This window comes from Halichoerus grypus, chromosome 5 (assembly GCF_964656455.1).
Source record: "Halichoerus grypus chromosome 5, mHalGry1.hap1.1, whole genome shotgun sequence".
Lineage (NCBI taxonomy): Eukaryota > Metazoa > Chordata > Mammalia > Carnivora > Phocidae > Halichoerus > Halichoerus grypus.
This window is the reverse complement of record NC_135716.1, coordinates 136,784,736-136,807,893: the sequence shown is the minus strand read 5'-3', so window position 1 is coordinate 136,807,893 and position 23,158 is coordinate 136,784,736. Positions and strand designations below refer to the sequence as shown.

Genomic DNA, 23,158 nt, shown 5'->3' with positions numbered 1-23,158 from the left:
TCACCTCGAGATGATCGTCTTTGTTTCCTTTTCTCTGCCAAAGTTTAAGTTATCTAGGTATGCTGCACTGTCATAATCTGGAGGATGGGAACATTTCTCTTAGTCTGTGGACTTCTAATATGTTACTAACTTTAAATCATGACCATAGGTAGCAATTTTACACTTCAGGTGTGGACTTCCTATTTCGATTATAAAATTTAGGAACCAAGAAGTTTGAATCTCTGAAAAAAACCAAACCACCATGTATTATGCTTATACACAATGAATGTTCAATATAATGGACTCACAAATGTCTGTATTTATTATCCTGCTCTAGTTTCTATTTCCTTGAGGATATTTTTAAAAATTGTTTTGTATATATTAGTCCTTATTCATTATATTGTGGACTATCCAGATTATCATTTTTTAGTGCTAATTGACAATGCCCAGATCTCGTGAAATCTCACCTAAGATAGTTAGAAATACCCAATATAAGGTTTTATAGTAGAAGTTGGTAGCACAAAGGACAGTTATACCTTTAAAATTTTATTAATTCTATCTACAGTGCTTAGGAATCTTATCACTGGTTCATTTTAGATAGTATTAAGTCTTAATATGTAGAGATTTGTTTAAGTTCAAATTACCAGTTTACTTCTTTTAAACAGTACAAAATACAATTGTTTAAAACAATTATATTTTAGTGTGTATGATATACACAAATACAAAGCCTTTCTCACATTGTAATTTGTTGCCTCTCATAGAAAATAAGGACATGCCTTTTAAAATAAGAATGTCTCACGAATAACTGGTTGTAGGACTCTTTTTAAAGATTCTGGTTAAAAATTAAGAGTAATTCAACCATTGCATCTCCATAATAGTCTTCTCTCAAACTATGTTGAGATTCTTGATTTTTAGCAAGTCTATAACTGCAAATAGATAAATTTTGTGCATATATTTGGTATTTGTGACATGATTAATATTCTTGAATTAATGATTAATATTCATGATTAATATCTAACAATGATGAACATTTTAGATATCATGCCTTATTGACAGTAATTTTCTCAGATTAATGATTTCCTCATTTCATTAAGTTATTTGTTGGGCCAGAATACTTTTTGTGGTTATTCTTAGGTCCTCAAAACAATTAAGTGGATGGTTGTTTTTAATCTTTTTTTTTTTCCAGGCACTTTTACAAAGTAAATCATATGTTATCAGTTAAACAATGTAGGTTGAGAACCAACTGTCAGAATAGGAAAAATATTTAATTCTGACATTAATAGATCAAGAATCCGTAGCTGGTAACACATATATTTTCTCATTTTTGAAAGTCAGGCATACATTGATATCACTAGATTATCAACCCCAAAGGTGTGTGTGTATTTTTGTGTAATATTGTAATGTATAATGATTGAAAGAAAAAATACCCTTAGATACCAATTCCAAATGTTACTCTAACAAATAACACTTGTTTTATTGGGCAGCTCTACAGCATGCAGGAAGAAATCCATCCCAAAAGACCATTAATAAGTATTGGACTCCTCAAACTGCCAAACTGAATTTTGATGATTTTTGCATAATTTTAAGAAAGGAAAAACCTACTTCAAAAGCAGAACTACTAAAATCATTTAAGCAATTAGATGTAAATGACGATGGCTCTATTTTACACACTGACCTTTATAAACTTCTAACAAAGGTAAGATTTGTGAAATAGTTTTATAATATACATTGCTAATAAAACTTTTGGAATTCTAGCTTTGGCTACTAAGGCCACATTAAAAATAACTATTTCATTGGCAGGTGAAATGAATCACATATATGTTGTTTATAAAGTACTTAAGGATCCTTCTGGATGAAAGGTGCTCTGTAAATAAAACATAAAGTATAAAATTGAACCCATGTTGCAATCCCCTTGTGTTCCTTTGCAATTATTTGCTACCCAGAACTTTTTGTAATTCAGGAATAGATTCATATGTGATAAGTGAAAGGGAAACATAGTATAAGTGGGATTGGGAATCCATTCTGATTCTTGGTATACTGTGAGAAATTGTAATTACTGTAAATTCAGTAGTAGCATTATTACTGGATTGATGATATATATTGTTGAAATTTAATAAACTGAAGTTCATACTTTTATGAAATTTAATAAAATTGTGAAATTTTATTTTATGTAAGTTTTATTCTTGCTTGACATAATACTCATTCTAAGATTTATAATGAAACCATATATTCAAACTGACTTGTAGAAAAGATTAAAGTGAATTTCCACTCTCCGCCTTCCCCTGCATGACAAAGTGATAGTCATGTTGCTTTAAAATAAATCTTGTTTTAGGGCGCCTGGGTGGCTCAGTCATTAAGCTCAGGTCATGATCCCAGGGTCCTGGGATCGAGCCCCGCATCGGGCTCCCTGCTCAGCGGGAGGCCTGCTTCTCCTTCTCCCACTCCCCCTGCTTGTGTTCCCTCTCTCGCTATGTCTCTCTCTGTCAAATAAATAAATAAAATCTTTAAAAATAAATAAATAAATCTTGTTTTTTCAGAGAGGTGAGAAGATGACTCGAGAAGAAGTAAATGCCGTAATAAGTTTGGCAGATGTAAATGCTGATGGCAAATTTGACTACATCAAGGTACATAAGATGATGTTAATGTAAATTTGTATACTGTGTAAGAGAAGAATTTTTAAAAGAGCATATCTTTTTAATATTGTCAGTGATATACTTAATATGTTGTGTACAAATCGTACTTGAAATTTAATCTGAAGAGTATTGTAATCTGATAACTACATTAGAAATAATAAAGGTAAAATACATGCATGTGCTCACACACACAGACACTCAAACACAGAGACTCTCCTCAGGAATACACCTTTTCTGGGATGGAAGAATCTTAAAAATTATTTAGAACAAACTCAAGTCTACACGTCTTATAAAAAAATAATAAATCACCTCTCTTTGTGTAACATTTTATTTTCTCTCAGAATATGACCTCCTCATTGAATCATGGCTGCATTTCATTAGGTCACTTGAGGGTGGTCAATCTGATTTCAAGAAAATAAAATGAGTAACCTAGTTCAATAGGAAATATATTCCATCTATCAGTCTATCCCTTGCCTACTAATGTGCATTTGCCTCCTCCCAAATGTATGATTGAATGTCTTACCCACTGGACTATTTTTTTTATTTCCTATAGTTTTGTAAATTATATGTGACAACCATTGAGCAATGTCTCAAAACTACTGTAGAAAAACTGGAGGTTGACAGTAAACTGAGGCACCAACAGTTTGGAAGCCACACTGAAGGATCCCCTGAAAGGGACCCATCACCAGTACCGAAACCATCACCTAGAATCATAAGAAAAACTGATGAGGAAACATTCTCAAATAAAGGTATTTACTTTTGACACTAAAGATTTCTTGATCAAGAATGAAGGATCATATTCAGATAAATTTTTCTTCTATCTTAGCTTATCAATGATAAATGAGAATCCAACTTTTGTTAGCTACTGTTTCTAGACTCTCAGCTGTAAAAATCTATTGAAGTAAAAATTTTATTATGGAACTTGACTTGGCTATGCTCATTATATTTTGTTAAAACTAAAATTTCAGGGTAAAGAGTGACATATTGAAATATAGAATCTTATTAGTAGCCCATATATTAGGGACCATTAAAGCCTGATAAATATGAAACTTCTGACTTTATTTCAATAGGAAGAACAAAAAGAAAGAAATTAATACACATGCCTTTTATACTACACTGTATTTAGAAACAGACTTAGTATCGACAACTTGTCATAATGTGAGACCAAATAACTCTTACTTGTTACAGGTGATACCAGCAGTTCTTTACTGGCAGCAACTAGAAAGTTCAAAACATCTGTTTCTTTCACAATTACCATGGGTGCTAATAGTAACCGAAACTCAAAGTTAACTGAGCCAAACTCAATAAAGGTATTGTATTTTATATTATTTATTTTTTAAGATTTTATTTATTTATTTGAGAGAGAGCATGAACGAGGGGGAGGGGCAGAGGGACAAGCCGACTCACTGCCGAGTGGAGAGCCTTATGACGTGGGGCTGGATCCCAGGACCCTGAGATCATGACCTGTGCCGAAGTCAGACACTTAGCCAACTAAGCCACCCAGGTGCCCCAAAGGTATAGTATTTTAAATTAATAGGTAAGACTTTTTCTGAAAAATATTTGACATTAAGTTTATAAATAACTATTCGGTGTCTGTACAGAGAACCAGTAAAGTTTGTGAAGTAATTTTCTGATATTTTTCTTTGTATTACTGCATTTCAGTTTTAATAATTTTAAACTAAAAATGATGGATAAGAATAGTATTAAAAAGTCTTTAGTTTGAAAGTGATGACTTTTCAGTCTTTGAACTTGAATTGATTATCTGAATATGTACTTTGCAAGCAATTTTTTAATTTTGTTTAACAAATATTTTCCATAGATATTTCTTATAAATAAATCATTCATTCAATATCAGTTCCTATGAGAGAAAGACAACAAAGTCACTCTGCTAAGTCAATATTTGTGGAGTGTTAATATTGATCTTCTTCCTTTGTTTTCCCTTTTTAGACTCAACCTTTACTAGTTTTCTTTCAACAGAAAATAATAGCTACAGAAATATAAAACATTAACTGGAAACTGCTAGGATACATTAAAAATGTGTACCTAGAGACCTCTGTAAAAGGGGGAAAAATGGTTATGACCACATACTATAACTGCTGTTAGAAAACTGAACTGATTGTTCTCAAGGGCTAAATTTTTGTTTCAAATAACAACTCTGTATTTGTTATTGAACTCTGAAGTCCCTTATATCTTTAAATTGCTAGAGAGTGACATTTGTTCTATATTAAAATTTTAAAACATTATCTCCAAGGAATTTTGTTCAGACTGTTTAGGAATCTCTACACCCTAAGCAATTTGATGTGCATGTCCAACATGTTCACACACAATATTTAGTGCTCCACCAATATTATTTTCCACCAATGGAAGATTCCTGTATTTTGCAACTAAATTAAATGTTCATAAAATTAACTTATTAAATAATTGTGGTTTACCTAACTCAAAACTATAAATTAATAATTTTAACCAGTATAGAGAAATATTAATATGGATTATATTAAAACCATAATAAGACTTTTTCTCAGTGTCATGCTCCTGTTAATTGGGCCCTTACTAATACAATTTCTTAATGTAGTTTAACTCAAAAAATATTTATTAAAAAGGTAATATATGCCAGCTATTTTGCTTAGTATAAAATATGGGTATTATATTAAAAAATAAAAAAATGTACTCGACTATTAATATACCAAGGTAGTACAGCATAGTATTTCATTTATTCACTCATTTATTCAACAAATATTTATTGAGTGGTAACTCTGTGCCAAGCACTGGTTTAGGTACTGATTAAGAGCTTTGAATAGAGGGCGCCCGGGTGGCTCAGTCGTTACGCGTCTGCCTTCGGCTCGGGTCATGATCCCAGGGTCCTGGGATCGAGTCCCACATCGGGCTCCCTGCTCGACGGGAAGCCTGCTTCTCCCTCTCCCACTCCCCCTGCTTGTGTTCCTGTTCTTGCTATCTCTCTCTGTGTCAAATAAATAAATAAAATCTTAAAAAAAAAAAAAAGAGCTTTGAATAGAGATAGGCCTATCCTTGAATTTTAGCTTTGTCACTGGTAAGTTAGTCAGCAGCTCTTCTGAATCTCAGTTTCCTTATCTATAAATTTAAAATAATTATAGTTAGTGTGTTTTTGAAAGATTTAAATCATCTCACATGTATTAAACATTTAGCACAGTGCCAGGAACATAGTAATCACTTTAATAAATAATACTGTTATTAATATTCTAGAACTAAGAAATGACTCTAGGTATTTATATGGGAATAACATGATGAAAGTATAGTTTAAGAACTTATGCTACTGGGGCACCTGGGTGGCTCAGTTGGTTAAGCGTTTGCCTTTGGCTCAGGTCTTGCATGATCCTGGGGTCCTGGGATTGAGCCCTGTGTCAGGCTCCCTGCTTATCAGGGATTCTGCTTGTCCCTCTCCCTCTGTCTCTGCCCCTGACTCTCTCTCAAATCAATACATAAAATCTTAAAAAAAAAAAAAAGATGGCATACTGTCAACTTTTAAAATCTGTGACTTTCATATAAAATTAATGTGTTTTGGAAATACTTCGTAGTCTTCATATTATTTACCTGACTTTTTATTTTTTAAAGATTTTATTTATTTATTTGACACAGAGAGAGAGAGAGAGCACAGGCAGGGGGAACAGGAGAGGGAGAAGCAGGCTCCCTGCTAAGCGGGGAGCCCGATGTGGGGCTCGATCCCAGGACTCTGGGATCATGCCCTGACCCTAAGGCAGATGCTTAACCAACTGAGCCACCCACAAGCCCCTTACCTGACCTTTTGTATCCTCTTTCTGATCCTGATACTGCCCACTATTGTTTACTCTCTGATATTTCTTAGATGAGCTGAAATGATTTTTCTAAAAAAAAAATCTGTGAATTTTAAAGATTCTGTTATTCAGCAGGATTCAGTTGTTTGCATTTTACTTTGAATTTTTAAAATAAATTTCAGAAGTTTTATAAATACTCTGAGAAGTACTTGTTATAAATATAGTTATTGTGTGATTTATTTTTTTAGTTAAATTTTTATTTTTTTTAATTTAAATTCAATTAATTAACATATAGTGTATTATTAGTTTCAGAGGTAGAGTTCAGTGATTCATCAGTTTTCTATAACAACCAGTTCTCATTACATCCCATGCCCTCCTTAATGTCTGTCACCCAGTTACCCCATCCCCCCACCCCGTCCCCCACCCCAGCAATCCTCAGTTTGTTTCCTATGATTAAGAGTCTCTTATGGTTTGTCTCCCTCTCTGATTTCATCTTGTTTTATTTTTCCCTCCCTTCCCCTATGCTTCTCTGTTTTGTTTCTTAAATTCCACATATGAGTGAAATTCTATAATTGTCTTTCTCTTATTGATTTATTTTGCTTAGCATAAGTGTGATTTGTTTTAATTGAGATTGATAGAAAAAGTTACTAGAAGAACTGTTAAATTAATTTTCTTCAAATACTTTAAACCTATTTTAAACAAGTTTTGTACCTCAATTTCATGTGGAGTGGAGAAATATGGAATTGGGACAGAGCAAGTTCTTTTCAGAAGTTAGAAAATTGTTGAAATGGGGTATGCATAAATCAGACTTTAAACTACAAATTCACACAATTGGTAAAGGACATGAATTACAGGAGGAAAATAAGACCCTTTCTATAGATCACATGTAGGTACTTTATCACTATTTGTTTTTAATCCTGAGTCCTGTTTGCTTAGGTTTTGTAATGTGCAAGGAATGTTAGGAATTTTTCTTTGAGAGAAGAATAGCTTTGATTGCCAGTCATGACTAGAATTTGAGAAAGCCCAAACCATGAGTTGTAAACTCTAGAGATGCAATACTTCCTATATTCAGACTCCTAGAATGTGTTTTAAAAATGTGTATATGTATTGTATAAAACAAAATGTTATATAACATATGCGTATGTTGGGTATAGTTGTATAACATGTTTGTTTTATATATGTCTGTGTATATAACAATACAAATATAAACATATATACAATACAAACATATATACAATATAAACATTTATGTACATATATACAAATATAAACATTCTAAAGTAGAAGTGATTGTCTAAATTTTTGTGAGGACTCCAAACAATTTTGTCGCAAAAGTTCATCATATTTTCAAAATGATGATCGATTCAGCTTGTCAATTAGATGGCAATCCATATAAATTCCTCTAGGTCTATGCTAGATTTACTGCTTAGATTAATTCTACCTCACCTAAAACTTTAATAACAATATAGAATTGTATGTCAAAACAAATTACATTCTCTACAGTGTTCCAAGAAAAATGTAACTTTACTGATACATTTAAATCTTTTGATAAGTAGAATTTTCAACTCAACTATTTTTAATTTGTACTTTTCATCATTTCCTTATACACTGTGAATGAAAATAAGTAAAATTTGTATATATATGACAAATGAATTAACAGTTTTTTCCTTTTATATGAATTTACCTGAATTGGTAGAATATAGCACCACCTTATGCCCTGTGTAAGAATTACAAGCCACTATTTTATTTCTGCTTTATATTGTTAAAAACTGTATCACAGAATTTCTTACACTGTCATTCTAAAAGTTTTTAAAAAACTCAGCCTCCTTCCATTTTTCTCATAATACTCAAACTGTCAACTTAATCTATAATCCTTTCAAATTGATTTATTTGAATGAGCCAGCCACTTTATCAGTACTTTTTTCTTTTAATTCGTAACATTTTAGTCTAGGTTCTAGAGGAAAAGCTTTGTGTGATTGAAAGTCTGTTTGTTTTAAAAGAAATTTAGGTTGAAGAACCATTGTGTTTTCAGTAACTGTGGCAGATCTTAAGAATTTGAATGCTTTCAGGGGCGCCTGAGTGTCTCAGTCGGTTAAATGGCTGCCTTCGGCTCAGATCATGATCTCAGGGTCCTGGGATCGAGCCCCGCATCGGGCTCCCTGCTCGGCGGGGAGTCTGCTTCTCCCTCTCCCTCTGTCTGCCGCTCTGCCTGCTTGTGCTCTCTATCTCTGTTAAATGAATAAATAAAAATCTTAAAAAAAAAAAAAAGAATTTGAATGCTTCCTTTTAAGCAGGAGAGCTACAAATTCTCCTACTAATGTCATTATTTAGTATTAAAAATAATCTGATTATTACATTGAAGTTTGATATAATGTGGCATTTGTCTTATTTCTGTTTTATAATAGCTGTTTTTCCATCATTTTCCAGCCTTATTAACCATGTACTGTAGTATCTAGGTTGGTTGTCTTTCCAAGGAAACTTATAAATTCCCTTCCTGTACTTTTTCTAAAACTGGAATTTAGGAAAGACCTCCAGTGATAATGCGTAGCTCACTCCCCAGCTAAAGGCATCTCCTGTCAGCCCATAGCACTGCCCCTTAAGAAGTACAATAAGCATATGGAAAAATTCTTCCATCTTTGAGTTTCTCAAATGTCACATACTATGTTCACTACCAGTGTACCAGGCAAAATGCAATATAGGCACACCTTGTTTTATTGTGATTCACTTTATTGCGCCTCACAGATATTGCATTCTTTTTAAGTTTTTATTCATTCATTTATTTAAGTAATCTCTACAGCCAACATGAGGCTCAAATTCACGACCCCAAGATTTAGAGTTACACACTCCCTGACTGAGCCAGTCAGGCACCCCTGCATTTTTTTTTAATTGAAGGTTTGTGGCAACCCTCTGTCAAGCAAGTCTATTGGTGCCGTTTTTTCAACAGCATTTGCTCACTTTGTGTCTCTTTGTCACATTTTGGTAATTCTCTCAGTATTTCAAAGTTTTCATTATTATTATACTTCTTATGGTTATCTATGATCAGTGATTATGACTTGCTGAAAGTTTAAATGATAGTATTTTTTAGCAATAAAGTATCTTTTAATTAAGGTATGTACATTGTTTTTTAGACATAATGCTATTGCACACTTAATAAACGATAGTATAGTGTAAACATAGCTAACTTTTCTATGCACTGGGAAACCAAAAATATTGTATGACTTGCTTTATTGTGATATTCGTTTTATTGCAGTGGCCTGGAACCAAACCTGCAATATCGCCGAGGTACACCTGTATTTTTTAGTTTGTTTAAACACTTTATTAACTGTGGGGCAGGGGACTGCAACACCCATGATTAAATACAAATTTTCCAGCTACTGAAGTCTGCATTTTTCAATAAGGAACCCAAATAATTATTTTTATCTTTTTTAAAAAGATTTTATTTATTTATTTGAGAGAGAGGGAGAGAGAGGGAGAGAGAGGGAGAGCATAAGCAGGGGGAAGGGTGGGGGTAGAGGGAAAGCAGACTCTCCGCTGAGCAGGGAGCCCCATGCAGGGCTCGATCCCAGGACCCCAGGCTCATGACCTGAGCCAAAGGCAGACGCTTAACCAACTGAGCCACCCAGGTGCTCCCGATTATGTTTATCTTAACATTCCAATATATGGGTAATTCCAAATGATAATGCTTTCTCATACTTTATAGTAATTTCATAAACATGAGCTTTCTTTTTCTTTTTAACATGAGCTTTCTTTAAATGCCAGATTTTGAAAAAATCATGGCAGATATTTAAATGTGAAAAAGAACCGAATTTTGAATATAGCTGGTAGTTTGGAGAGAGAGTAAGGAGACCTAGGTCCAGCTCTGGTTCTGCAATCAAGGAGAATTGTGACAAGTACATTCCTTTATTTTTCAGACTTTCATCAATCAAAAGAGAAGTCTGGACTGGATTGCTTTTTAGACTTCTTCTGCCTTAAATATTTTATAATTCTAAACTAGTATCCCTTACCATTCCATATGGGTGACTATAAACATATTCATAAAATACTTTAGATGCAATTCCATTTGATAATGCTATAGTCAAAATTGATTTGAAAGGAAAACATGTTTTCCATTTGATGTCAGAATCTTAATTCAAACTGTCTCAAATGGTAACTTGTCTAAATACTGTGGGAGTATATCTTTCCTTTCTTCTCTGTAACAATTGTCATCTTCCAGGGTCATGTTGATTATACCATGGCCAATTGACTTTGAAGTAATGTCAGCATCTGTTGTTAGTCCTTAATATATTCTCATCCAAGGGATTTACAGGGAGGCTAAATGAAAATCTGTATATACTCTTACTCATTATTAATAGTTGAACTTTTGGCTCAAGCCCCCGTTTGAGCCTCATTGAGTTATAAAAGTTTTGAATTTGGTACCCAGAGTATATTTTGTTTTGGAAATATGATCTAATGGTAGAAGCATTGATCCAAAAGTCTTAGGCTATAGACCTAATGTTTCTACAAACTCCTTGTAAAATTCAGATTCTGTATAACCTCTGGGTACCTTAATTTCTCTGTTTATTAAAATGACTAATTTATATCTACCCCTATTGCCTCATAGGGATGTTGTTGAAATATATATAATGACTTGTTTCTGTCATGGGCAATATACTTACAAAGATGAATTCCAATAATTTAAGGTCACATTTTAATTTATCAGAATTAAAAGTACACATATCTTTTATACCCCAAAGGTGTGACAGTGCTTGTGATTAATGACTGACTGAAAGCTTAAGTAGTAGTTCAGCAATAATGGTAATTTCTTAAAATTCAGTTTAAGAAGAAATCTCCAAAGAAAAGATGAATATAAAAATGGAAAACTTACATAAGTTGAAAAGTAACCAAAACCAAAGTAAAAGAAACAGAGAAAATACATACATCAAAGCTTACAAAGGGTAGTCAACATCTAAAACAGTCAAGAGAATTTATTAAAATATGTAACAAAAATATCAAGTCTGTGATAGACCTATGAAAATAGAGGATGAATAGGCAGTTCACACAAAAGGAGACAAAAATAATAAACACATGGGGAAAAGTCCAACCTTGCTAGTAATCAGAGAAGTTCAAATTAATGCAGAAATTGTTAAAAAACCATTTTAATTATTATATCATTTTATTGCATAAATATAAATTGACACAAAAATTGATACAACACCATATACAAAAATATGTGGAATACTATAATGAATATTTTATGTACCCACACCTTGTTTCCCACCATCACCCAGTTTTGGTTTTTTTTTTTTAGATTTATTTATTTATTTTTTATTTGAGAGAGAGAGAGCATGAGCTGGGGGAGGGGTAGAAGGAGATGGAAAGGGAGAGAGAATCTCCAGCAGACTCCCCACTGAGCACGCAGCCCTATGCCATGCTCCATCCCAGGACCCTGAGATCATGACCTGAGCCCAAACCAAGAGTTGAATGCTTAACCGAATGAGACACCCATGCGCCCCCCACCACCCAATTTTTTGAATGATAACACTACTGACCAAGTTATGGTAGTGGCAAAATTACTACATTATACATTGTTGGTGGTATTGTAAAATTGGATCACTGTTTTACAAAGCAATATGGTAACACATGTCATTAGCCTTAAAAGTGTGGATACTTTTGGCCTGGGAGTTCTTTTGAAGGATATTATTCATGAAAGGAAAAGCATTTAGATAAAGTAGTCTTCATTTTATTATTATTTATACTGATGAGAAATTAGAAATGATTTAGATATTCAACATTTTAGAAATAAGTAAGTAATGGTATACCAACTCAATGGATAATTATAGATCCAGTTAAATTGAAAAAACTAAATATTGCTTAGCAAAATGGGCTTTTTCATTGTGGCAAAATATACATAACATAAAATTTACCATTTTAACCATTTTTAAGTGTATAGTTATGTGCATTAAGTACATTCACATTGTTGGGCAACCATCACCACTATCCATCTTTAGAACTTTTTCATCATCCCCAACTGAATCTCTTTACCCATTAAACAGTAACTCCCCACTTCCTCCACTTTTTACTCTTGGCAAATACTGCTCTACTTTCTGTCTCTGAATTTAACTAATCTAGGTACCTCATATAAGTGGAATCATAAAATGTTTGTCCTTTGTCTGGCTTACTTCACTTAGCATAATGTCTTCACGGTTTATCCATGTGCAGCATATGTTAGAATTTTATTCCCTTTTAAGGCTGAAAATATTCCATTGTATGTATATTCCACATTTTGTTTATCCATTCATTCATCAGTAGACATTTGGATTCTTTTCACCATTTGGCTATTGTGAATAATGCTGCTATGAAGATGGGTGTACAAATATCTGTTTGATATATATCCAAAAATGGAATTGCTGGATCATACAGTAATTCTGTGTTTAATTTGGGGGGGAACTGACAAGCTTTTGTCTATATATTTTTTTCTGGCCTGTGTTTTTGGTGTCCTATCCAAGAAATAGCCAAATCCAATGTCATGAAGCTTTTCTCCTATGTTTTCTTCTTAGAATTTTATAGTTTAGTACTTACATTTAGGTCTTTGATCCATTTTGTGTTAATTTTTATATATGGTGTAAGGAGTTCAAATCAATTATTTTGCACTTGGATATCCAGGTTTCCCAGCTTCATTTGTTGACCACATTGTCCTTTCTCCCATTGAATGGTCTTAGCATCCTTTTTTTCTTTTTTTTTAAGATTTTATTTATTTATTTTCGAGACAGAGCATGCATGAGGGCAAGTGAGGGGGAGGTAAGGGGAAGGGAGAGGGACAAGCAGACTCTGAGCAAAGTGTGGAGCCTGACACCGGGCTAGATCTCAGGATCCCAAGACCATGACCTGAGCCAAAACCACGAGTCGGGGGCTTAACCGAATGAGCTACCCAGGTGGTCTTAGCATCCTTGTTGAAAACTACTTGATCACGTATGTGAGAGTTTATTTCTGGGCCATCTATCTATGCCATTGGTCTATATATTTGTCCTTATGCCACTATCACACTGTTTTGATTACTGTAGCTTTGAAGTGAGTTTTTATTTTTATTTTTTATTTTTATTTTTTTTAAATCAGGACATGTAAGTCCTCCAAGTTTGTTCTTATTTTTCAGTAGCAAAATATTTTGGATATAACATTAAATAGAAAAGATACAACATAAAATAATGTTAATTAGAATATAAAAAATAGGTTTCTATCTAAGGCCAGTCTTAGGAAGGATTACATAGAAATCAAACTAGGATGGTAGAATTATGGAGATTTTTTTCCCCCTATTTCTAAATTTCTAATTTTAAATTTATTTTGGTTCTATGAAAATAACATAAAATATGAAAATAATTACCATTTATACAATGGAAAAATGATGTATAAATACATGCTAGGATTATTTAGCCTTTAAAAAAAAGTGGGTGAGAAATCATTCTCAGTGTAAATTATGTTTGTTCTCGCCTTTTTAGTGCCATAGTAGATAATTCTATAATGGATTACTAGTATTTTTTATATTATTGTATACAGCTAATGCATACCTTTTCAGTAGCTTTCTTAATATGATTAAAGCCTTGAGCTTATTATTTAAATATCATCCAGATAATTTTTCAAAATCCTTTTTTATGGGGCACCTGGGTGGCTCAGTCGTTAAGCGTCTGCCTTCAGCTCAGGTCATGATCCCAGGGTCCTGGGATCGAGCCCCGCATCAGGCTCCCTGCTCAGCCGGGAGCCTGCTTCTCCCTCTCCCACTCCCAGTGCTTGTGTTCCCTCTCTAGCTTTCTCTCTCTCTCAAATAAATAAAATCTTAAAAAAACAAAACCAAAATCTTTTTTTATAAAGTCATTTCAAAACCTTGTAAATATGTTTGGAAGTCATTAGGAATAGAACAGAAATATGTTATACATTATAGGTAGACAAATCTAATGATAAATTGAGCATTTTTGTACACATTTATGGCAATGGCGCAATTTCTGATATATTCAGTGGAGAATTTTTTTACTTCCTGCATATAGCGTCATCTTCGAGTTTTATTTAAAACTTAAGAGATCCAGGAGCTATTAGTTTCGACCAGAAGGGATTTGGCTAACCAGAAATAGCAGAACTAATCGTATAGAAGTCTTTCTCAAAACTGATGTTTATGAGCATTTTGTTGCAGCTGTAAAACTTATTCAGTATTCTTTTAGTTACCTGGACTTGAAACGGTTATTTTGGTTGTCATGTACTTTAACTTTTAAATACAAAGTCATCACTTTTCCTTTCAACATCAGTTTTAGTGGCCCTTAGTCATTTTTACTATGTTCCAAGCACTAATCCTGCCCTAATTATTGTGGCAGCATTTTTTAAAAAGATTTATTTGAGAGAGAGAGAGCGAGAGAGCACATGAGTGGTGGGAGGGGCAGAGGGAATGAATCCTCAAGCAGACTTCGCTGAGCGGAGCCTGACTCAGGGTGGGAGGTGGGGAGGGTCCTTGATCCTGGGACCCATGAGATCATGACCTGAGCCAAAACCAAGAGTTGGACACTCAACCGACCGAGCCACCCAGGTGCCCCTGTAGCAGCATTTTTATTTATTTATTTATTTATTTATTATTTATTTTATTACTCTGTTTCAGTACTTCTCCCACTCTCATGAACTTCATTTTTCTTACTTCTTTTTAAATTCTTTCTTACTTCATTATCTAAATTCTGCTAATCCTTCAAGATACGGTTCATAGATTGCCCTCTCAGTTTATATCGATGCAACCCCCCCCCCCCATCAGTCAGACACTGTTGAATACCTACAATGTGCCAGGCATTATTTTAGGAACTAGAGTTATTATTTTGCACATGTGATTATTTTCTTGTTCTAACCATGTACTATAATTGAATTGTGTTAGGCCGGTTTTTTGTTTGTTTGTTTGTTTGTTTGTTTGTTTTACCTCTTAATGATGTCGCAAATTCCTGGAGGTCAGTGCTCTATTTGACATTTCTTTTATATCCTCCTCAGGTTTCTCTTTATTACTCTGCATGCTGGAAACATTTAATAAGTGTTTGAAAAAAAATTTTTTCCTTCATTTCAGGAGTGGCAATGTGTACAATCAAAAGGTTGCTTTTTCTTAGAAGAAGATGGTGAAATCATTAGTCATCAATATAGGATGCAAATAGCTCAGAGATCCATGGTTTATCTAACAATTAAACCATTAAACCTGAGTCAAGTTGAAGGCAAGTTTTAAGTTTTTCATGTATTTTTAAAATTTCAATTTATGCCCTCTTTGAAAATACTTATGTAAATATTTGGTAGCCTTAGTAAAGAAAATAATCTACCTAAGAAACATGGTTACATATACTTCAAGAAAGAAAGCATTAGTTTATACTTGGACTGTGTTATCATATTTTACAAAGTATTTAAGTCGCTTTTCGTTATGTTTAAAACATTATTTTAATTCATTTAAAAACAAGAACAAAGTGTACCCTGGTTTCTTCATGACAGAATTCTAACTTTTTATTTACTAATTAAGTTTTAACTCTTCCATTTGTCAATTTTTTAAATTAATATGTTTAAGAGAAGTTCTATAGGAACATAATTTGGGGCAATATGAACTGCAGACAACCTTTATTAATAATCTTTGCATTCATGGTAATATTGGTTTTTTGTATATAAATGTTAGATACAAATTAATCTCCTAGTGTCAAAAATGGCTATTATATATATATATATATATTTTAAAGATTTTATTTATTTATTTGACAGAGAGAGATAGAGCAGGAACACAAGCAGGGGGAGTGGGAGAGGGAGAAGCAGGCTTCCCGCGGAGCAGGGAGCCTGATGCGGGGCTTGATGCCAGGACCTTGGGATCATGACCTGAGCCGAAGGCAGATGCTTAATGACTGAGCCACCCAGGTGCCCATGACTATTATATTTTTAATTAGTGAAAATGTCTATAAGGGTGCTTTCACTAGATATCCTTTTAATGTTGATTGTTCTAAGTATCAATTTTTATTTTTCTTTTATTATGTTTATATAAGAAAATGTTTATTTTATTACTAGAGGATTCTTCCCCACCCCATTCTTTTTGCTTCCTAAAGTAGAGATTCTAAAAGTTTTCACTGTGTATCTTATGGGATACTTAAAACATTTGGTGGTTGATACTTTTAAGTGACAATTACAATAATCATTTTTTTCAGATAAAGGTATCAAGATAGGCCTGCATATTCAATGCAGATATTAATTCTCCATAGTCTTATGAAGAAGATCCTTTATTCACTTACTTATCAATTATTTATTGAGGGCCTTATATATCAAGTATCATTTTAGGTGCTTAGGATACATCAGAGTACAAAAAAGACAAAAATCCTTGTCTTTATGAACTTACATTCTAGTAGGGGAAACTAACAATAAATAATAAAACATAATAAATAGTAAATGATATGGTATGTTAGAAAGTGATAAATCCTATGGGAAAAATAGGGATAGGGCATTGTGAAAGCTGAGGGAATATGAGTTGCCACTGAAATGGAGTGGTTAGTGTATGCTTCATTAAGAAGTTGACATTTGAGCAAAGACTTTGAAAGAGGTGTATCAATTATCAACTGCTATATAACAAATTACCCCAAAAGTCAGTGGTTTAAAACAATGAAACAATTGTTCACTAGTAAGCAGGTTTGCTAGATAGTTATTTTGTTTTGAGCTGGGCTTTGCTTTTCTCTGTAGGACTCACTCATGCATCTGTGATCAGAGGCAGGTTAGCTCATTGCTGGCTTTATTGGTCTTGGCTGGGCTCTCTGTGAGGTCTCAGCTGGGACAGCTTTACTCTGCCCCATATAATCTCTTACCTTCTAGTGAGTTAGCCTGGACTTGTTCTCTTGGTGTAACAGGGATCTCAAAGAAAAAGCAGAAGCACTTAGGGCTTCCTGAGGCTTGGGCTCAGAAGTGGCACATTACTTTTGCTATATTCTGTTGTTCACAGCAAGTAACAAGGCAAGCCCAGATTTATAAGATAGAGAAATAGACCTGATCTCTTGATGGAGGAGCTGCAAGTCACATTGCAATGTGCTGTGAATACAGAGAGGGCAGCCATTTCTGCTGTCTTCCACAGAAGGCCAGGCAGGAATCTTTGTCGATGTAGAGCTGGTGGAAGGGATGGGTGAAGAGTGGTGAAGAGTGGAGGTGGCAGAGCATTCCACAGAGAGGGAATAAATACTCTGTCAGAGGCTCTGAGGTGAGAGTGTCCCTGGTGGTAGAAGAACAGCAAGGTGACTAGAATGGCTAGAATGAGGTAGTAGAATGAAAGAATGAAGTAGGAGATGAGGACAGGGAGGAACCAGGGACAAAATCGGGTAGAGCTGATTTTGTTTTTTGGTTTGTTTTTGCCATAATGAAGACTTGGGCTTCTGAGAGAAATGAAGAACCTTAGGAGGATTTTTCCTGTGGCTGCTCTCACAATTTTCTCTTCATCTTTAATTTACAACTGTTGAATATGTGTCTAGGTGCTTTTGTTTTTCTTGTTGGTGCTGTTATTGTGGAGTGTGTTTGTTTGTATTTATTCTGCTTGGATTTTTGACTTATTGTCTTTCATTATTTTTAGAAAAATTTTCCATCTTTATTTCTTCAAATATCTCTTCTGCTCTCTCTTTTCTTTTTCCATTTATATGGTGCCTGACATCTTGTCTTCTGTGCTGCACCACAGCTAAGCGAGTGCTTGTATCTCATCTCTTCTTGGAAGGGTGTGTCTTTTCTTGGATTTCAGACTACTTGGTTGCCCTGGGACCTCAGCTCTGATGAGTTCAAGAAAAAATTATGATTTTGTAGTTCCTGTACTGTTTCTTATTGTTAGGGTGGGAGCAACATTATTCCAACTCTCAACTCCATGAGAGGATTTTGAGTAGAGACAGGACATAATCTGACATATTTTAACAAGAGCAGTCAGGTTGCTATATTAGAAATAGATGGAAGGGGACCCAAGAGAATGCAGGGGTCCAGCTGTGATGCTACTGCAGACTTCTAGGAGGGTACTGATGATGCTTTGAACCAGAAATGTAGAAGTGATAAAAAGTAGAGATCCTGGATATATTTTAAAGGTTAAACCACAGGATTTCCTGAAGATTGGCTGTCATATTCGAGAGAAGAAAAAAGTTAAAGATGATTTCAAGATTTTTGGCTTGATTGGAAGCATGGCAACTGGAGGGATGAATTACTATTTACTGAGACAGAGATAGAGAAGAATATAGATGGGCAGTTTTTTTTTTTTTTAAGGAGTTGGGGAAGGTCAGTTTTAGACCTAGAAATTCAAGTGGAAATGTCAAATAGACAGTTGATTATATGGGTCTAAAGTTCAAAGAAAAGGTTCTAGCTGGAGATATAAATTATGGAGTTGCCAGCACATAGATGGTGTCTCACATCTTTTCCTCCAGTGCCTTTCCACAGGTTAGCTAGTGCTTGAATCTCATCTCTCCCTAAAGGGTTGTTTTTCCTTGGATTTCAGGCTACTTGGTTGCCTTGCAACCTTAGCTTTCTGATAAACTTAAGAAAAGTTATGATCTTTAGAAAGTAGGTATAGACAATATTTCTAGCAAGCTCACTGTATATAGTTACAAATGCTATGATGTTTCTGTATAAAAATGGGTTATGTATTTCTAAAAAAAAAAAAATCCAAAGGGGAAAGAAACCACCAACTGCTTTTTTAGATAGGAAACAGTAAGTAGTAATTGCTTATTTTAAGATGTTTTGGTTTTTTGTTTATAGGAAAACCATCTCCTTGGTTGTCAGTTGATACTGCCTTGTATATTCTTAAGGAAAATGAGAGTCAAGCAAATCTACAACTCATGTGTTTTACTGAACTACGAAATAGAGAAGTATACATATTTATTTTCTAATGTTTAATTTAAAAATATAATATGAACTCAGGTTTGGGGAAAATAATAGTTTTTCTGTATTTGTTTGTTCTTAACTTGTATCTTCCCCTCCAATTAGGGTATATACAGTACTTAAGCACTATGCATATTATATGTGTTTTATTAATTGTGATGGATTTTTTTCTTGTTTGCTGAGATTAAGAGCTGAGGATTGATTAGTAGTCTTGGCTTCATAACTTATAAGTTGTGTGACATTTTACTTCACTTTCTTCTTCTCTAAATGCCCAGATGCCTCACATGTGAACATTTTTTTTTTTATCTGCAATAAAAATGATTGATGCCAGTGGATTTTTTCCCTAAATACTAGCAATTTAAGACTTTGGAAAAGTTGCTTTAGATGTTTGTCTTTCTTATACTACTACTGCAAAAAAGAAAAACTTCAAGATTATTATCCTCAGGCTTGACTCACATTATAGGTTTCAAAAATAAATTGATCTGAAGGAATGCTTTTAAATGATTTTATATGTTGCCCGTGGGGTTGTTTTGATCTTTCCTAATTATATATTTACTCAGAGGCCAAATATGTGAGGCAGATACATAACTGTGGCTATTTATTTTATGAGGACTACAAAATACATCTGCTACACAACAACAGGAATAATACTATTCAAGGGCTTACTGCAGTATCATATTTAATCTTTATATAGGTCCAACGACAGACAAACATTTCCCTGATGGAATGTTATATAAAAGTCTTTATTGTAGGCTTCCTAACAGACAAGAATAGTTATAGGCAAGAAACAAATAAAATGACAGAAGTTAATGTTTTGACGAAACTCTTCTTCAGAACTGACTACAAAGTTAAGTTCAAGATAAAGCATTGTCTAAAACAATAGCTTTTCCCATTTTGTTTTGGATAAAATTACTTTCTTATGATATTGCATGTGTAAAAATGTTAGTACATAGCAAGCCTGTAATAAACTTTGAATGAGTTTCTATTAACCTTTTTACTATATCGGCTTCTGTTTTTCTGTAATATGTCATATTTACAAGGGATTTTTATTTTTAGTTTTAGTTTCACAATCATTTTCTTTAAGAAGAGTTTTCTGCCCATGAAAGACTTTCCATTTGCCATCCACAGTGGCAGTTCAAGGTTATATGTGGAGATAAGGGAAGTTCATGGGGTAACATGTATTAGGAAGCAGCAGGAACTGCTTCTCACTCCTGGATATCAGCCTACATCTGGCCAATTTACAAGATTATGGTTTCCCAAGGAGGGATTTGGCCAATCTTTAGTCTTCAAAATGACCCTGGTTTTATTGGATTGCTTCTTGTACCAAGATAGGATGTGGTTACTTTAGGATGATTATGGTTCCTCTGACTTGTGAGGGCAGAAATAGAGCCGAACCAGAATTCAGTTGATAAGCAACTTTATTTTGTGTATGAGTCCCCAGGATGACTTAAAATACATCTACATTTTGAAAGTTTTTGGACACAACACTGAATAGAATTCCCTAGGGCGATTCTGTGCTGAAGGGCAAATAGCTGTTTGCTTAGCTGTTATACACGATGAGAAAATGCTTAGTTTTAATGTATTTGACAGAGATAACCCCTAGGCTTTATAGGTAGCTGTTTGGTTCCAGAACACACCTAGAAGGTCCATAGAGAGATGCCATTATACTTTCTTTTATGAAACAGGAGAATAAAATGTTTCCTATGCAAATGTCCTGGCACTCATTATAAATATAGTGTGATGGAAAAGAATTTTGTGTAAGGTAGGTTTATCTGGGATTCTACCATCTTGTTTTATAGTCCATATTACATAAATAATAGTAAAATTCCAGTGATTCTGTCTATATAATTGGATGCTTAAAAATATGGCTAGTTCATACAAATAGTGAACTCTTGAAATATATTTAATTTTTACTTTTGGTTATTGAAATCTAATTACAAATCACATATTTATGTTTGAATCAAACTAGGGAATTGTAACTGAAAAATTATTCTAAGATCTCTGCTTCCTGTTGAAGATATTTGCATCACAAACTTTTTTTATTGGGGAAGATTTAGAAGTTATATAACTTCTTACCTATTATAGTATTAGGCATTTGTTTTTAAAAATATATTATGAACTACATCTAATGATCTTGTGCCAGGGCTGCCATTAATAAAGAGATTTTGAAGCCCGTAAAAGATTGATAGAAGCATGATAGACTTGGTGAATATTGATAAATTACTTCTAACGCTTCTCTTTCAGAAGAAAGATCAAAAGTTATTAAGACTCATGGTGGTTGTTGTTTTTTAATTCTTTTGAGAAAAGGTGTTTGGGTGGACCGGTGAACTAGGACCTGGGATTTACTGGTTAATTCCTTCCACAACTGGCTGTAGGCTGAGGAAAGAAATAAAACCAATAACTGAAGAGGCCCAACTTGTGTATAGAGATGGAACAGGGGAATTATTTCTTACAAAGGAATTTAGGTAAGTTTTGTTTATTCAGGTTAGAACTATAACATCTAAACAGGTTATAGATGAATAGCCTGTCTTCCATCCTTTCCTTTGGCCAGCCACCACCCCTACCCCCAGATTCTAATTCAATAATTCAGCTCATTCACTGGGCATCTGAAAGTGATTTTCCATTCACAGATCTGGGATTGCCATTCATTTCTGGGTTCCACACATTTGGCAAGTCAACTTTAGTCATACATCTACAGATTTCTACCTGACTAGGCACTGCCTTAGAAATAGATCCTGCTAGTTGCACTGTTAACTTAGATAACTGTCAAATATGAATCCAAATACTTAGGTGGTTCTCTCATACCCTAGATATATACAGTAATGTCTGGTAGAAGAGGAAGAAGAAAGTAGATTGGAGAAAGGAGAAAAGAAGGAGAGAATTACTTTTCATTGAGGTCCTACTATGTGTTGAGACACTATGGTTGTTTTAGAAGCTTGTTTATCTCATAGTAGACTTAGTAAGAAATACATCTGGATACATTAAGTTCACAAAAATTGTTTAATGCCTTGATATTACTTCATTTTAGTCTAGTTGCCTTGAAAACAATTTCCTATTTTTATAATTTTAGGTCAACTTTATCAGATATATTTGAAGTAATTGATTTAGATGGAAATGGTCTTCTAAGCCTTGAAGAATATAATTTTTTTGAATTGAGAACAAGTGGTGAGAAATGTGATGAAGATGCTTGGGCTGTCTGCCGTGGTAAGCACTTGTCTTTTTCCTTTTTTTTTTTTTTTAAAGATTTTATTTATTTATGTGAGAGAGAGAGAGAGAGAGCAAGTGGGAAGAGGGAGAGGGAGGGACAAGCGAATTCAGTGCTGAGCGCAGAGCCCGATGTGGGGCTTGATCCCACAATCCTGAGATCATGACCTGAGCCGAAATTGAGTCAGCTGCTTAACTGACTGAGCCACCCTGGCACCCTGCACTTTTCTTTTTCTTAGTGGATATATAAAAAAAATATGTAGCATCCTTTCATCCTTAAGCAGTAGAATATCAAACTTCTCCATAGAATATTATGGCAATTAGGACAGTTAAAAAAGTAATAGCATTGTGGGACGTCTGGGTGGCTCAGTCGGTTAAGTGTCTACCTTTGGCTTAGGTCATGATCCCAGGGTCCTGGGATGGAGCCCCACATTGGGCTTCCTGCTTAGAGAGGATCCTGCTTCTCCCTCTCCCTCCGTCCTTCCTTCCCGCTTGTACTCGTGCTCACGCGCTCCCTCTCTCTCAAATAAATAAAATCTTTTTTTTTAGAAAGTAATAACATTGTTTATAGACCATAAAAACATAAATATTTGTTTTCTTTAAATTGATAGTTGGTATAGTATTTAAGTTAAAAGAAAATATCAATTACTTAAATGTAACTTCATTTTTAGCCTATGCTCTTTAGAGCTTAGAATGGAAAAAAATTTTGTCCCAGCTCTTGATACT

At 34.0% G+C, this 23,158-nt stretch overlaps 1 protein-coding gene across 3 annotated transcripts in view; it reads left to right on the top strand.

The window, feature by feature from the left end:
* Window positions 1-23,158, top strand: part of EFCAB7 (EF-hand calcium binding domain 7) — a 43,418-nt gene that overhangs the window by 5,372 nt on the left and 14,888 nt on the right. For all 3 annotated transcript variants that reach the window (XR_013448149.1, XM_078073014.1, XM_036070438.2), the window contains exons 3-10: window positions 1,464-1,675; window positions 2,517-2,603; window positions 3,166-3,361; window positions 3,801-3,922; window positions 15,444-15,585; window positions 19,106-19,215; window positions 21,536-21,693; window positions 22,299-22,432. Coding sequence is in view for 2 of the 3 variants with exons in the window: in XM_078073014.1 (XP_077929140.1) it covers window positions 1,464-1,675; window positions 2,517-2,603; window positions 3,166-3,361; window positions 3,801-3,922; window positions 15,444-15,585; window positions 19,106-19,215; window positions 21,536-21,693; window positions 22,299-22,432 (1,161 nt within the window). In the remaining variant the exon portion in view is untranslated. The remainder of the gene's footprint in view (window positions 1-1,463; window positions 1,676-2,516; window positions 2,604-3,165; window positions 3,362-3,800; window positions 3,923-15,443; window positions 15,586-19,105; window positions 19,216-21,535; window positions 21,694-22,298; window positions 22,433-23,158) is intronic.